Genomic DNA, 15,906 nt, shown 5'->3' with positions numbered 1-15,906 from the left:
GCAATTTAGCATGGCCAATCCACCTAACCCGCACATCTTTGGACTGTGGGAGGAAACCGGAGCACCCGGAGGAAACCCACGCACACACGGGGAGGACGTGCAGACTCCACACAGACAGTGACCCAGCCGGGAACCGAACCTGGGACCCTGGAGCTGTGAAGCATTTATGCTAACCACCATGCTACCGTGCTGCCCTTCTTTGGTTTGGCATTCATTTTTCTCAGGCTTTGGTTCTGTGAAGTACCTTGTCACATTTTACTACTTCAAAGATGCTGTAGAAATGGTCATCCTTTTACAATTTTGATCCAGTAGTAGTAACAGGGCTCCGTAATTCCTCAAATGCAAATTAATGGAATTTGAACAACAAACTGTGGAATAGTAGTCTTATTTTAAGGTTTGTGCAATCCCAGAGTAAAAGTGTTTCCACCTATCATCAAACAATCTCCAGCTAAAATTATATTGCACTCCCTTTTTTTGAGAGCTGACTGGTGGTGACTTAACTTGATGGTCATCACACCTCAGGGGAGGGGCCAGGCTCAGAAGACATGGCCTCCGTGGATAACTTCAGCCAGTATAGCAATTGAAGCGGCGCTGTTGATATCGCTACTCATTAAAAGCCAGCCATCCAGCCAACTCAGCTAATCGACCCCCTGCTATCAGACACTTCACAGAATAGCCTTCTATCGAAGTAAATGGGGAGAGCTGTGTGTTCATAAAAGCATTAAAAGCACCACGGCACATCAATGTGTTAAACTCTCAAAGGGTGACAGTGTATTTCGTATTTTGGAATGCATCAAAACTAACCCTAGCATGATCCTGAAGATAGAATATTTCAAAAGATGATGTTGGGTATTGTTGTTGTTTCACTTGTGTGTTCGCTTTTTAACATGGAAAACCAAAACTGTACTTCACCACAGCAACTGCCATCCTGGTATTGGAACACTTACTTCAATACAATGGAACTAAATGTCAAGTGAGACATGGAGGAGGCATGTCCCCTGCTCATCAAAGAGCATGAAAGAGAACCATGAAAAAATGAAAGCATTGCATAATGAGCACAACAGGCAGAGCAGGACTATAAGGGATGTCAAAGGAAAATGGATTCTTAGATGATGCACTGATTACTTAGTTATTAATACTTTATATAAGCAAAGTAAAATACTAGTATTTTAATCAATTAAAGAGTTGTAAACAGAATTACTGTTATCTCTACAAGCATTAGTAACAGGTTGTTAAATTATTTTAAAGATTTCATACTCCAATTCTATCTTAATACTTGTATTTCACAGATAGAAAATATTCTTACATTTATCCTGAATTCCAGTCACCTGTAAGAAAATAAAGGTAGAAAATAAGTACATGATGTACTTTATCAATTAAAACGGGTTATGAGGTTTTATGGGTGGTTACAGAAAATAGTGGTAGGATTTGAATTCATGTGCGCAGTCCCCATACTCCTAGTTCCCCATCTCAACCACACTACTATGAGAAAGCATCGAATGGAGATCAAATACTTCCTCAGAGGCAGAATTTTAAAATGTTGGTGAAGAACCTTCCTGGGGGGGGGGGGGGGGGGGGGTGGTGAACAGGAAAGGTGCGCCCTTTGGGAGAGGCCAGGCTCCCTTTGGGGATGTGAATAGTAGGCATAAATGTGCACAAAAACTGCATAAACTCATTGAAACTGAAAATTGTCAAAGAACTGTTAGAACTGTCAAGAGTCTGTCAAGTTGTCAAACATCAAGTTGTAAAATAATGCTCCAAGCTGCCAATGAACAGTCAAGATGTAAAAGAACTGTCAAGTTCCCATGGGATTTAATTATGTTGCACTTTTAATTTAAAAAAATGCACAGTGTTTTAAAACATCAGTGCTGGCTATTTCACTCTGTTGACATACCCTGAGGACTACCATTAGAGGATTTGTGCTGAATGGCTGATTTTACGACCTAACATTGTGTGGTGCTTGTTAAGTGAGCAATTTGATTGACAGTTCCAGGTGGTTATAAAAGGGATGTTTGTTTTCATAAGAGATTAAGTACTTAAATTAAATGTTAATTTTCATAAAAGAGATAAGTAACTTAAGTGAAATATTTGTTTATGTAAAAGATTTGATGAACAAATTTCATTTAGTTGAAGGAATTTAAATGTGAATGTCTTTTTTTTATGAAGAGTTTTTAAATTGTGATATTGTCAATGTACACAATTTTAATTCATGTCAGTATGGCTCCTGATATTTGGGTGAGTTGACATGGAAGGGGCAAGGGCAAAGGGTGGTGGGTGAGGTTCATTGGTTAGCATAGGTTGACACTAACTTTGCATATGGAGCTATACAGGGAAATGGGGATGAGTGGGGACATAAGGGGCCTGGGGGTGGATAGAGTCGAACAGATTGGTATGGAGGGTAAGGGGTCCATGGGATGGGTACAGGGCCATTAGTTGACATGGAAGGTAGGGGAATCAATGTGGGTTGGGTACAGTGGCATAGGTTGGCACAGAGCAAAGTAGGTAGGGGCATATGGTGACATAGGTTGGCATAGGAGAGGAAATTTTTCTTCCTTTTGTTTGTTGCACGGTTTCAAGACATGCAGGTAGGCTTTCTGGATTTCTCCACACCTTTTCCAGTCTGCAACCTTGGCTGCAACCCCACCCACCCCAAAACAACAATCTGACCTTCCAGGCCTTTTTTCCCCGTGAGTCGGATATGTCCTGGTTCTGCACACCCAACCAGAGAGTGTTAATATGGGCCAGAGTGTTGCTAATATCACTTCTTTTTAATATATCCCAATGTTTCCAGCTCTAGATATTATACCGTACTCTGTACGTGCAAAACACCAACTTTAAAATCTAATAGCAACACCAGAATGTGAACACATGTACCTTACCCACAAATATCTTCAAAAGCCCTCACAACCAGTGATAGTAAACTAATAGGTATCATTAAAATAATATGCAAGATTTACTACAAGGCTGGGAAATGTACCATTTTAAATTATCTTGCATTTCAATGACGTTTAGTAGTATACTTACTTTGCAGCTACTTTTGGCCACGATCTAGTAGCCGCGTTAGCCGCAGGCACAAATCACATAATAACTGCTAAACCTTACGAGCGGCCAAAAACAGGTTATGCACTGGCAAGATCTCTGTTTGAGATCTTCTCTGCCCCTTGCCAGTGATATAATCAGGTTTATGCCTTTCCTGATTTTTCATAAATTTTAGTACATTATCATATAATTACTGGGCTTGATGTCGTAGCATCCACCCACATTGTATCCTTCCCTCCCAGCGGTATGACATCACGCTGGCTCGAATCACTACTGGTTTTTGAAAATGAAAACCAGCTGTAATGACCACGTTGGGGGCACACAGTGAGGTACAGCCCCCGGTGGGGCAGGACATGCCTGTACAGTGCCCGGGTGGCATAGCCAAGGATGGGCCCTCTGGGAGGCCCCATTGGGGGTGCCCATCAAGTGTGATGGGGTGGACCGATCCTTGTTAACGGGAGGGTGGCATTTTGTCTGCATTGGAGCAGTGGGGGGAGGGGGGAGATCAGGTGCCCCAAAGATTGCATGGTGGGGGAGGGTGGTTCCCCTTCTGCATGTGGGCATTGGAGGGCATTCCCTTGTCTGCTAGTGTGTTCCAATTTCCATTGGTGGGGAGAAGAGAGAATCCAATGTACGTTTTTTTTTGGGGGGGGGTTAAATTTAATTTTGACATCAAGGCGCGCTTTGAAAACATACCCCGATCTCAGAGTTCTAGTACTATGGATGTGTTTAGGCTCCGCCCTCCAGCTGGCTGTGAGGTCATCACCAGCACTTTGAAATTGCACAGAGGCATCTGTGAAGCCGGCGAGTTTCACAGTGTTTTTTCCCTGGTCCAACACTGTTCAATTTTGGGAAAATTATGCACTTTATGTATAATGATGACCATGAAACCATTGTCGATTGTTGTAAGAGCCCATCTGGTTCACCAATGTCCTTTAGGAGAGGAAATCTGTCGTCCTTACCTTGTCTGGCCTACATGTGACTCCAGGGCCACAGCAATGTGGTTGACTCTGAATTGGCGTAGCAAACCACTCAGTTCAAATGCAATTCGGGATGGGCCACAAATGCTGGCCTAGCCAGTGATGCCCATATCCCATGAATTAAGAAAACAACTTGGGCATATGTTTGTCAACCTATCAGAGTAGATAGATGCCCGAAATGCTGAAAGGCATCACTTGTCGTGTTTATACCTCCTTGGGATATATAAATTGGGCAATACCCCTCCCCCTCACCCAACCCAGGAGGTTCAACATCTGATATCCTGGCTGTGCCAACAGGATGCTGGGACTATGGACTTTTGGTCCCTGATGATCGCTTTCGTTCTCTGCCAAAATGTCATCCACTGTTGCCCCTTCCTCTCAGCTGCCAAAATCATATCCACACCATTATTACTCTAAGGCTTGATTTCTCCAATGCTGGCATCCCCACTACCTACCCTTAAATTTATGCACATTGCCACTGTACACTTTCAGACTTACATTAAGCATGGTTTAGCTCACAAGGCTAAATCGCTGGCTTATAAAGCAGACCAAGCAGGCCAGCAGCACGGTTCGATTCCCGTACCTGCCTCCCCGGACAGGCGCCGGAATGTGGCGACTAGGGGCTTTTCACAGTAACTTCATTGAAGGATACTCGTGACAATAAGCGATTTATTTATTTATTTTGATAATAAGTGACAAAATCTCCCGTACGCTGGAGAATTGGCTTTCAGAGTTTTGTGTTCGCCTTCAAATTCCCTCAATGCCCTGGCCTAACAGTGCCTCATATGTTTTGCCAACTGTACATCGTGAATCATGAATTTCCACCACATTGGCATACTTCTGATACTTGACTTTCATGCTCGTTTATTAGCATCAGTATGCTTCCTGATCATTGGTGTACTCCCCTTCAATAACTCCAATTTTTCACCTAACTCTGTATGTAAAAACCTCTGAAAGACCATTCTCTTCAGCAGTGCTTTTGATCCTCAGTGTATTCTTCCTAACTCCTGATTGGTGTCCAATTTTTTGGTGTCCAGTTTTTGTTGATCACTTGTAAGGCGTTTTGTATGTGTTGAATGCTACAGAACAGTAAGTTGTTGCTGAAGTACCGATCAACAATAGTATATACAGTAGACATGCTTGCCTTTTCAAGACCGAATATCTTGACCAGCCTGACATGTCAACCCATTGACTAGCTGAATTATACAGACCAGGAAAACCCATGGCTGGTTTCCGTGTTGTGTTGAATTCGCTTCAAAATCATTTGTTTTAAAATACGGGGTCTGCCATTTAAGACCGAGATGAGGAGAGATTTATTCTCTCAGAATGTTTTACTTTGGAATTCACCCAGAGAGCAGTGGAGGCTGGATATATTCAAGGGTTACTAAGACAGATTTTTGATCTACAAGAAAGTCACGAGTAGCGGGTCACACAGAAAAGTGGAGATAAGAATCAGATCAGCCATGGTTTCATTGAATGGCAGAGCTGACTCGAGGAGCAAAATGATCTACTTCTGATCCTATTTCTTATGTCGGTGATTCTCAGTCATAGCAGCAGCACAGGTGCCATAGTGACCTCAGTATCCTTGGGTGAGGGAATAATAATTTGGTAAGACTTCCAGATCCTAGTTGCTATTCAGTGACCCCTTGGTGACAGCCTAGGACAGGATTGAGGTTAGCTGTGATGTGCTTGAATAGCTTGCAAACAGCCATTTGGAGGATTCCAACTGAATGTTGGCCAACTGATTGAGAAATAGAAGGGTGACTGAAGTCTGTTGAATTACACCCTGTGAGAAAGGTAATTCTTTTAAACAGATGGAGGGGAGAGAAAAAATGGTGATTAAACTGATGAGAAAATAGACAATCTTTGTCATACTAGATGAAATGATGACAATTTAATTTTGTGCAGTGTTCTGCTCCATGCTACAAGCCCCATGGGAAACTAAATACATTATTTATTTCAAACTTGGATTTAAACTTCTTAATCAACTGCCGAAGAACGGGTGCTGGAAATCAATGGACAATTAACAGGAGATAATACTGCATAATTGTTGAAAACAGCGTAGTTCCATTTTGGAATCAATTCCAGGCCTTGTTAGAACATTAGTGATGATATAGTTAGGCAGCAATTAATTACTAGTGTTAAAATTACCTCTTCTTCTTGCTCCTGATCGGAATCTGACTCCTTTTCATCCAAAGTGATAGCAGAAAGAAGAACAGGCAGAGCATGGAATAATCAGAAAGCGATATGATAAAACAGAAATAAAAAGAGCATCAAGGAGTCACAGCTCATCAACATAACAAATTATTCCAGAGAAGCGCTGTGCAATACAAAAGGCAAGCTTCCATATAAAGTTCACAGAGAAAAGATTGGATCCATCTGACATTGATAAGACTGTTTGTTATCAATATATATGCGAGGCAACATGCAAGATTTTTAGTTTGAATGAGTTTAGTAATAGCTTAGCTTGTTCTGAATAATGAAAGAAAAGATAAGATATACTTGAGCTAACAAAAAGCATTAGCAATAGATTGTGGGAAAATGAGCAATTTGAATCACTGATTATGATTAAATTGGAGTTTCTGAATACCACAGAATCATTGGCAGTTCCTTTACATGCGTAAGTGGTACCTTTAAATATTTTGCACATGACCAAGACACATTTCCACTCACAGATGAGTACAATGGAGAAATAGAGCTTATCTGACAATAGATGCTTAAATATTGCCACATCTAATCTGTCACCACTTACATGCTGTCAAAATGGCTATTTGCCAGAAGCTGTAAGATATTGAGATTCATGCTCAGCAAAGTCATTCTACATCTACATTTCCGCCAGGCAGTTAGCAGTCATTTGCTGCTTCATTTATTTGGGTAATTACCACCTGCACAGACCAACAATTTTTTTCCCCTTTAGACTAAAACGCCATTATTATCTTCACCACCAGTGGGAAGTTCAATTTCAAGTGTTCAAATGAAACGTCAGGCGATCAATTCGTCCTTCCTGCTGTGTGTAAGTCACTGGCTGGGAAAAAGCGGGATAGGGAGGGGAAACTGTGAAGGAAGGAAATTGGACAAAGAAGCACACACAGGAAAAGTTCACAGGCCAGTGGTATTTGATGTGGTGACGTAATGGGATGTAGCTATTTGATGTAATGTTTGCTGGGATCAGGTGGTGAGCGGGGTTTGGTTTGGGGGGTGGGGTGGAAAGAAGTTGAATAGTGGAAGTTCAGAAATAGAGACTAGCAAGGGCACAATTTCCATTTCCAAACAGATGCATACATTGACAAATTAAGCAGGTTCTTAGAAGAGGGAGATAAATGGGAAAAGGTAAGAAATAAGCTTCTCTGAAATGGATGCAGAAGTATTCATGGTGTCTAACATAGGGAAGTTAGGATGTAGCAGCACACAGCTGTTGGAAGTTCCAGGGAAACGTCATCACATAAACTTACATGGGCCAAGTGGAAGGAAGTGGCTGTGACTCTGTGGAACCTACAAAACGCTAAACACTCTTTGCATTGGCAGAACAAGTTTAATGCCCTCACTGGGTCAGGACAAGCAACTGAGAAGCAAATTGTTATTCTCCGACACTCTAGTTCATAAGACCATAAGACATAGGTGAAAAATTATGCTATTCGGCCCAATGAGTCTGCTCTGCCATTGAATCATGGCTGATAAGTTTCTCACCCCCATTCTCCTGCTTTCCCCCCATAACGCCTGTAACTCGAGCAACGTCCTTTGGCCCATCAATGGCAGCATGTTCTTAGTTCCAGAAAGTCACCTGGCAGTATGAATGTCAATTGACTCAGATTCTCAAATGCACACTCGCCCATTGAAGGCTCATCCTCAGTTCTTGCTCACTTAAATCTGTACATAGGACCATCCCTCCATGAATCCAGACAGACCATGACTGAGGGATATAGAAAATGCAGCAACCAATTAAAACAGCATTTCTTCTGGACTTCCGGTGGCGCCTATGAAGGGGTAGGTCACACATTTGGTGGCTCCCGCTTGGGTCGGACTGTTGGACCTTTCTCCCCGATTTTTTGTCAGATTTAATTCGGAAAATTGATGCTGGAGGCAATTGGGAAGAGGACTCCTATATCCGTGCATGGAAAGCCAGACCAGAAGTGCTCACAAAGAAAGAAATAGGCGAACAGAGAAGGCTTGGGCTGAGGCTGCAGCGGGAGAAAGCATGGCGGATGGCCGCGGCCCTGGATTGACAACCCAGTGGTCGACGGAGCAGCTGATGCAGTTCATACAGGAGGGCTTCACCAAGCAGAAGCAGGAATGCTTGGACCCGATTAAGGAATGATTGCGCGGCTGGAACGTAGATTGGATGCTCAAGATCAGGCGATCCAGAAAGTGGAGAAGGCACTGACTGAGCAGGAGGAACACCAAACAGCAGTGAAGTTGGAGGTGGGGATGCTGAGAGGCCAGCACAAAAGCCTCCTGGAGAAGGTAGAGGACATAGAGAATAGGTCCCACCGGCAGAACTTGAGAATCATTGGTCTCCTGGAGGGCTCATAAGGAGCGGAAGCTGGGGCATACATAGCGGGCATGTTTGAGAAGCTAATGGGGAATGGGATGTTCACCCAACCCTTGGAGGTGGACAGGGCTCACAGAGTGCTTGCGAGGAAGCCACGTGTAGCCCCCCCCCCCCTCCCCCCCCGAGGACGATGGTGGTGAGATTCCACAGGTACCTGGACAAGGAGTGTATTTTACAGTGGGCCAGGCAGACACGGAGCTGTAAATGGGAGAATAGCACCCTGCGTATATACCAGCACTGAGTGTGGATGTGGCCAGGAGAAGAGCGGGGTTCAACCAGATAACGTCGACCCTTTTCAAGAAAAAGGTTACGTTTGGACTGCTGTATCCGGCCCGCCTTTGGGTTACGTATGAGGAGCAACATTTATACTTTGAGTCACCCAAGGAAGCGATGGACTTGGCTAGAAGGACTGGTGGCGGACTGAGGTCTTTGAACTTTGCTGCAGTGCTCATGTTAAAAAAGTTTCTTGTTTTTTGGACGTTATTTGTAATGCCTTCTCTATTGATTTGGGACCTGCTACAGAGCTGTGTGAGTTAAAGTTTGCATTTGCACTGATGGGGGATAGAGGTGTGAATGTTATATGTTGGATTTTCTGTTTGATTTTTTTTGTGTTTCTTTCGGGCAATTGTGTTGGGATTGTTTTTCTTTTGCATATGTGTGTCTCAGTGGGGGGTGGGGGGGGAAGGGAACAGTAGGTGGGGAAATGTCTGGCGCCATGGGCGGGGGTCACCAAGCTAGCTGGGCTGGCTAGCTCACGGAAGAGCAGTGGGGGTGAATAGATGTTATGCTTGTTGAAGGAGGTGGTTTGCATAGTGTTGTTACTGGGAAGGGGAGGGGGGTACATTCTGCTGACGGAAAGGACTTTTGCTGTGGGATAAAAAGGAGGCCGGAGGCGGAGGCTGCTTGGGGGCGGGCTTGTGGATGCATGGGGCACGGACTGAAGACTGGCACAAGAAAGGTGATGGCTGATCGGCCGGGGGGGGGGGGGGGGGGGAGATACCCCCAACCAGGCTGATCACATGGAACATCAGAGGGCTAAATGGGCCAGTTAAGAGGGGACACGTGTTCGCGCATTTGAGGGGACTGAAGGCGGACGTGCCAATGTTACAGGAGACGCACCTTACAGTAACTGAGCAGATTAGATTAAGGAAAGGATGGGTCAGACAGGTTTTTCACTCGGGGCTGGATTCTAAGACTAGATGGGTTGCGATCCTGATTAACAATCGAGTGTCATTCGAGGTGGGAAGAATAGTTGCGGACGTGGGAGGCCGTTACATTATGGTTAGTGGGAAGCTGGAGGGGTTGCCGGTGGTACTCGTGAATATGTACGCGCCAAATTAGGATGATACGGAGTTCATAAAGAGGATGTTGGAGAAGATCCCGGACCTGGATTTGCACAAGTTGGTCATGGGGGAGGGGTGGGGAGGACTTTATCATAGTCATTGACCCAGGGCTGGACTGGTCGAGCTTAAGGACAAGCAGGGTGCCAGCAATGGCAAAGGAGCTAAAGGGGCTTGTGGAGCAGATTGGGGGGGGGGGGGGGGGGGTTGGACCCATGGAAATTTGGGCGGCCGAGAGTGAAGGAGTTCTTCTACTCACACGTGCATAAAGCGTACTCCCGGATTTACTTTTTTATTCTGAACAGGGCTTGACTGATGGGAGTAGTGGATATTCAGTATTCAGCGATCATGATCTCGGACCATGCCCTGCACTGGGTTGACCTACAGATGAGCAAGGGTGGCCAACGCCCGCATTGGAGGCTGGATGTTGGACTTTTAGCGGATGAGGGGGTGGCTGAGGAAATGTATTCAGATCTACCTGGAAGTTAATGACACAGGAGATGTCTTGGCTGCAATGGTCTGGAAGGTGCTGAAGGTGGTGGTTAGAGGGGAGCTGATCTCGATACGGGCCCACAGGGAGAAGGTAGAAAGAGAAAAAAATGGACAAATTGATAAGGGAAATACTACAGGTCGACAGGAGTTATGCGGAGACCCAGAGGCAGGGCGTTTAAGGGAACAATGGAGGCTACAGGCAGAGTTTGGCTTGTTAACTACAGAGAAGGCAGTGGAGCAGCTGAGGAAGGCAAGGGGGGCGATTTATGAATATGGAGAGAAGGCCAGCAGAATGCTTGCACAGCAGCTCAGAAAGAGGGAGGCAGCCAGGGAGATTGGGAAAGTAAGGGATGGGGATGGGAACCTGGTCGGAGATTCAGCAGGGGTTAATAAGGCGTTTAAGGAATTTTACAGCAGGTTGTATGAGTCGGAGCCACCAGCTGGGCCGGAGGGGGTGAGGCAATTCTTAGGGGGGCTGAAGTTCCCGAAGGTGGACAAGGGGTTGGTTAAGGGCTGGGGGCCCCGATTGGGTTGGAGGAAATAGCAGATGGGCTGAAGGCCATGAAGTCGGGTAAAGCCCTGGGACCGGACGGGTATCCAATGGAGTTTTATAAAAAGTTCTCTGGATACTGGGGTCGCTGTTGATGAGGACATTTAATGAGGCAAGGGAGAGAGGGCGACTTCCCCCGATGATGTCACAGGCCACTATCTCATTGATCCTGAAGCGGGATAAGGACCTGGAGCTATGTGGGTCACACAGAGTGATCTCCCGACTAAATGTAGACGCCAAACTGTTTGCCAAAACCTTGCCCTCTAGGATTGAAGACTGCATTCCGGACGTGATTCGGGAGGACCAGACGGGATTCGTTAAGGGCAGGCAGTTGGCGGCCAACGTTAGAAGGCTGCTGAATGTGATTATGATGCCCCCAGAGGGTAAGGATGTGGAGGTTGTTGTCGCAATGGACACGGAGAAGGCATTCGATCAGGTGGAATGGGAATATCTGTGGGAGGTACTGGGACGATTTGGCTTCACCGACTGGGTCAGACTCCTGTATCTAGCTCCCGTGGCGAGCATATGGACGAACAGGTTAACATCGGACTATTTTAGGCTGCACTGGGGACGAGGCAGGGATGCCCCCTCTCCCCACTGCTGTTCAGGCTGGCCATAGAGCCACAGGCAAATGCGCTGAGAGCCTCAAGGGGCTGGTCCCGGGGAAACACAGTGTCTCGCTATACGCAGACGACCTGCTCCTGTATGTTTTCGGACCTACTAGATGGGATGGAAGAAATTATGAGGATTTTGGGGGAATTTGGCTGGTTTTCGGGTTATAAATTGAACATGGGGAAAAGTGAGATTGGTTCGTGATCCAGGCAAGGGGGCAGGAGAGGAGATTGGGGGAGCTCCTGTTTAGAGTGGTAAGGGGAAGCTTTTGGTACCTCAGCATCCAGGTGGAGCGGGAATGGGAATGGCTACATAAGTTAAATTTGACCCGACTAGTAGACCAAATGAGGGAACATTTCCGAAGGTGGTATGTGCTCCCGCTGTCACTGGCTGGGAAGGTACAGACAGTGACTATGATGGACCTCCCGAGATTCCTGTTTGTGTTTCAGTGTCTCCCCATCTTTATTCAATGGTCATCCTTTAAACGTGCCAATAAGGTGATCACTGGCTTTGTATGGGCGGGTACGACCCCGCGAGTAAAAAAGGGAATGCTGGAGTGGAGTCAGAGGGAGGGTGGGCTGGCGCTGCCAAACTTCAGTAGGTTTAGGTACCTGCAGGCGAGAGACTTCCTACGCAGGCAGGTCTCAACCTTCCCGCTCCTGTCACCAAGGGGGATGCAGGACAGGGTAGTTTCCAGAATGTGGTTGGGAGAGGGGAAGAGGGGAGGGTTTTGGACATTTATAAAGAACTCATGGGGTCAGAGGAAACGCAGATTGAGGAGCTGAAACACAAATGGGAAGAGGAGTTCGGAGGAGAGATAGAGGATGGTCTCTGGGCAGACGCGTTGAGTAGAGTCAACGCGTCCACAAGATGTGCCCGGCTCAGTCTGATACAGTTTAAGGTCGTTCACCGGGCCCACATGACAGTGGCCTGGATGAGCAGGTTCTTTGGGGTAGAAGATAGGTGCGCAAGGTGTGCGGGAGGGCCAGCGAACCATGTCCATATGATCTGGGCATGCCCGAAGCTTAAGGGATTCTGGCAGGAGTTTGTGGATGTTATGTCCAAGCTGTTAAAAACAAAGGTGGCGCCGAGTCCCAGAGGTGGCAATTTTAGGGGTGCTGGAAGACCCGGGAATCCAGGAGGAGAAAGAGAGACAGACATTCTGGCCTTTGCTTCCCTGGTAGCCTGGAGACAGATATTATTAGCTTGGAGGGACTCAAAGCCCCCAAAGTCGGAGACCTGGCTAACTGACATGGCTAGCTTTCTCTGTTTGGAGAAAATCAAGTTCGCCCTGAGAGGGTCAATGTTGGGGATCATCCAGAGGTGGCAGCTGTTCATCGACTTCTTTGGGGAAAATTAACCATCAGCAGAAAAGGGGAGAGGGGTTGGCGTTTAGTTTCGTTTATAGTGTGTTGGAAAAGGTGGGACCTGCAAGGGAGGAAGATGGCTTTTGCACTATGTTTATATTTGTATGTACATGGTTTCTTCTGTTGTTGTTTTAGAACCATAAATACCTCAATAAAATGTTTATAATAAAAACAGCATTACTTCTAAAGAACAGCACACAATGTTAGGAAAAGTGGGAAAAGAGTCCCCACATCCAATATGTAACAATAATTGTTTTACATTCTGGCCTGGCTGTTATTGATGGAAAAAGTGTTATTGTGCCTTAGTGGGTTTGTGAGAATAAATCAATGTTTTTAAATATTGTTAAATCTCTTCACAAATTATCAGTTTCCTCATAGAGATCCACAAAGTAGTTGATTAAGATAAAATTCTGCCTAATCGGACCAAGGTTATCAGCACTATTTATCCTTCCAGAGCATGAGAGCCAGACTGCAACTGAGAAGATTGATGAAAAACAGCACCCTGCAGTCCCCTCAACCTAGGGTTAAAAACTTGTGAACTTTCACCCATCCTGCCATGGACCTTGCTTTCTGTAGCCCACAGATGCCCACCTGAGGGTAGATGATGAATTGACATGCGGTGGGGATCAGAGCACAACAAAGTCAGAGGCTGCAAATGTAGAATCAGAGCCTGATGTAGTTAAGTGTAGCCATGATGTGGAGATGCCAGCGTTGGACTGGGGTGAGCACAGTAAAGTCTTACAACACCGGGTTAATGTCCAACAGGTTTCTTTCAAATCACTAGCTTTCGGAGCACTGCTCCTTCCTCAGGTGAATGAAGAAGTATGTTCCAGAAACATATATATAGACAAAGTCAAAGATGCCAGACAATGCTTAGAATGCGAGCATTTGCAGGTAATTAAATCTTTACAGATGCAGATGCGGCCTTCCGGAGGAGACTACCAATGAACCGGAACAGCAGACCGAGAGATCTGCAGTGCGGCAACCGTGGATGAAAGAGTCGAATTGGACCCCTCCGGAAGGCCGCTGCCCTAGACTCAACATGTATGCTCAAGCCGTCAGGAGACGCGTCAATGCCAGATTCATCAGTCGCATTCACAAGACAGCCCTGAACGTCACCCAAGCACAACGCCATGCCATCCCAACTCTCAAGACCAACCGCAACATAGTCATCAAACCAGCAGACAAAGGAGGGGCCACCGTCATACTGAACAGAACAGACTACTGCAAAGAAGTATACCGACAACTCAACAACCAGGAACATTACAGACAGGTACCCGCAGATCCGACCAAGGAATACATCCGCCAACTCAACAGACTGATCAAGACCTTGGATCCAGAACTTGAGAGCCTCCTACGTGCTCTCATCCATTGTACTCCCCGCATTGGAGATCTCTACTGCCTCCAGAAAATATACAAGGCCAACACACCAGGCCGTCCTATCGTTTCAGACAATGGGATCCTGTCTCTGGCTACATCGGGGGCATCTTGAAACCCATCGTACAAGGTACACCCAGCTTCTGTCGCGACACAACGGACTTCCTACAGAAACTCAGCACCCATAGACCAGTTGAACCAGGAACATTCCTCGTCACAATGGATATCTCGGCACTCTACACCAGCATCCCCCATGACGATGGCAATGCTGCAACAGCCACAGTACTCAACACCGACAACTGCCAATCTCCAGACGCAATTCTGCAACTCATCTGCTTCATTCTGGATCACAACGTCTTCACCTTCGACAACAAATTCTTCATCCAGACACACAGAACAGCCATGGGGACCAAATGCGCACCTCAATATGCTAACATCTTCATGCACAAGTTTGAACAAGACCTCCTCACCACACAGGACCTTCAACCGACGTTATACACCAGATACATCGATAACATTTTTTTCCTTTGGACCCATGGCAAAGAATCACTGAAACGACTACACAATGACATCAATAAGTTCCATCCCACCATCAGACTCACCATGGACTACTCTCCAAAATCAGTTGCATTCTTGGACGCACTCATCTCCATCAAGGACGGTCACCTCAGCACTTTGCTTTACCGCAACCCACGGATAACCTCACGATGCTCCACTTCTCCAGCTTCCACCCTAAACACGTTAAAGAAGCCATCCCATATGGACAAGCCCTCCGTATAGACTGGATCTGCTCAGACGAGGAGGAGCGTAACAGACATCTACAGACGCTGAAAGATGCCCTTGTACAAACGGGATACGGCGCTCAACTCATCAATCAACACTTCCAACGCGCCACAGCAAAAAACCGCACCGACCTCCTCAGAAGACAAATATGGGACACAACCGACAGAGTACCCTTCATCGTCCAGTACTTTCCCGGAGCAGAGAAACTACGACATCTTCTTCGCAGCCTTCAACACATCATCGATGAAGATGAACATCTTGCCAAGGTCATCTCCTCACCCCCACTACTTGCCTTCAAACAACCGCGCAACCTCAAACAAACCATTGTTTGCAGCAAACTACCCAGCCTTCAGAACAGAGACCACGACACCACACAACCCTGCCATGGTAATCTCTGCAAGATGTGCCAGATCATCGACATGGATACCACCATTACACATGAGAACACCACCCACCAGGTACGCGGTACATACTTGTGCGACTCGGCCAATGTTGTCTACCTCATACGCTGCAGGAAAGGATGTCCCGAAGCGTGGTACATTGGCAAGGCCATGCAGACGCTGCGACAACGAATCAACGGACACTGCGCGACAATTACCAGACAGGAATGTTCCCTTCCAGTCGGGGAACACTTCAGCAGTCAAGGGCATTCAGCCTCTGATCTCCGGGTAAGTGTTCTCCAAGGCGGCCTTCAGGATGCGCAACAATGCAGAATCGCTGAGCAAAAACTTATAGCCAACTTCCACACACATGAGTGCGGCCTCAACCGGGACCTGGGATTCATGTCGCGTTACATCCATCCCCCATCATCTGGCCT

The 15,906-nt window shown here is 46.3% G+C and overlaps 1 protein-coding gene across 28 annotated transcripts in view; it reads right to left on the bottom strand.

Annotated features, from left to right (window-relative positions):
• ank2b (ankyrin 2b, neuronal) overlaps positions 1-15,906 on the bottom strand; it is a 1,110,754-nt gene that overhangs the window by 84,068 nt on the left and 1,010,780 nt on the right. For 26 of the 28 annotated variants that reach the window (XM_038792212.1, XM_038792216.1, XM_038792197.1 and 23 more), the window contains 2 exons: positions 6,171-6,203; positions 1,307-1,328 (listed from right to left, as the gene is read on the bottom strand). In XM_038792212.1, coding sequence (XP_038648140.1) covers positions 1,307-1,328; positions 6,171-6,203 — 55 coding nt within the window. The remainder of the gene's footprint in view (positions 1-1,306; positions 1,329-6,170; positions 6,204-15,906) is intronic. The other 2 variants (XM_038792202.1, XM_038792223.1) reach the window with 1 other exon arrangement.

Source organism: Scyliorhinus canicula, chromosome 3, assembly GCF_902713615.1.
Source record: "Scyliorhinus canicula chromosome 3, sScyCan1.1, whole genome shotgun sequence".
Lineage (NCBI taxonomy): Eukaryota > Metazoa > Chordata > Chondrichthyes > Carcharhiniformes > Scyliorhinidae > Scyliorhinus > Scyliorhinus canicula.
Note: the sequence above shows the minus strand (reverse complement) of the source record. Positions and strands in the feature narration are given on the sequence as shown.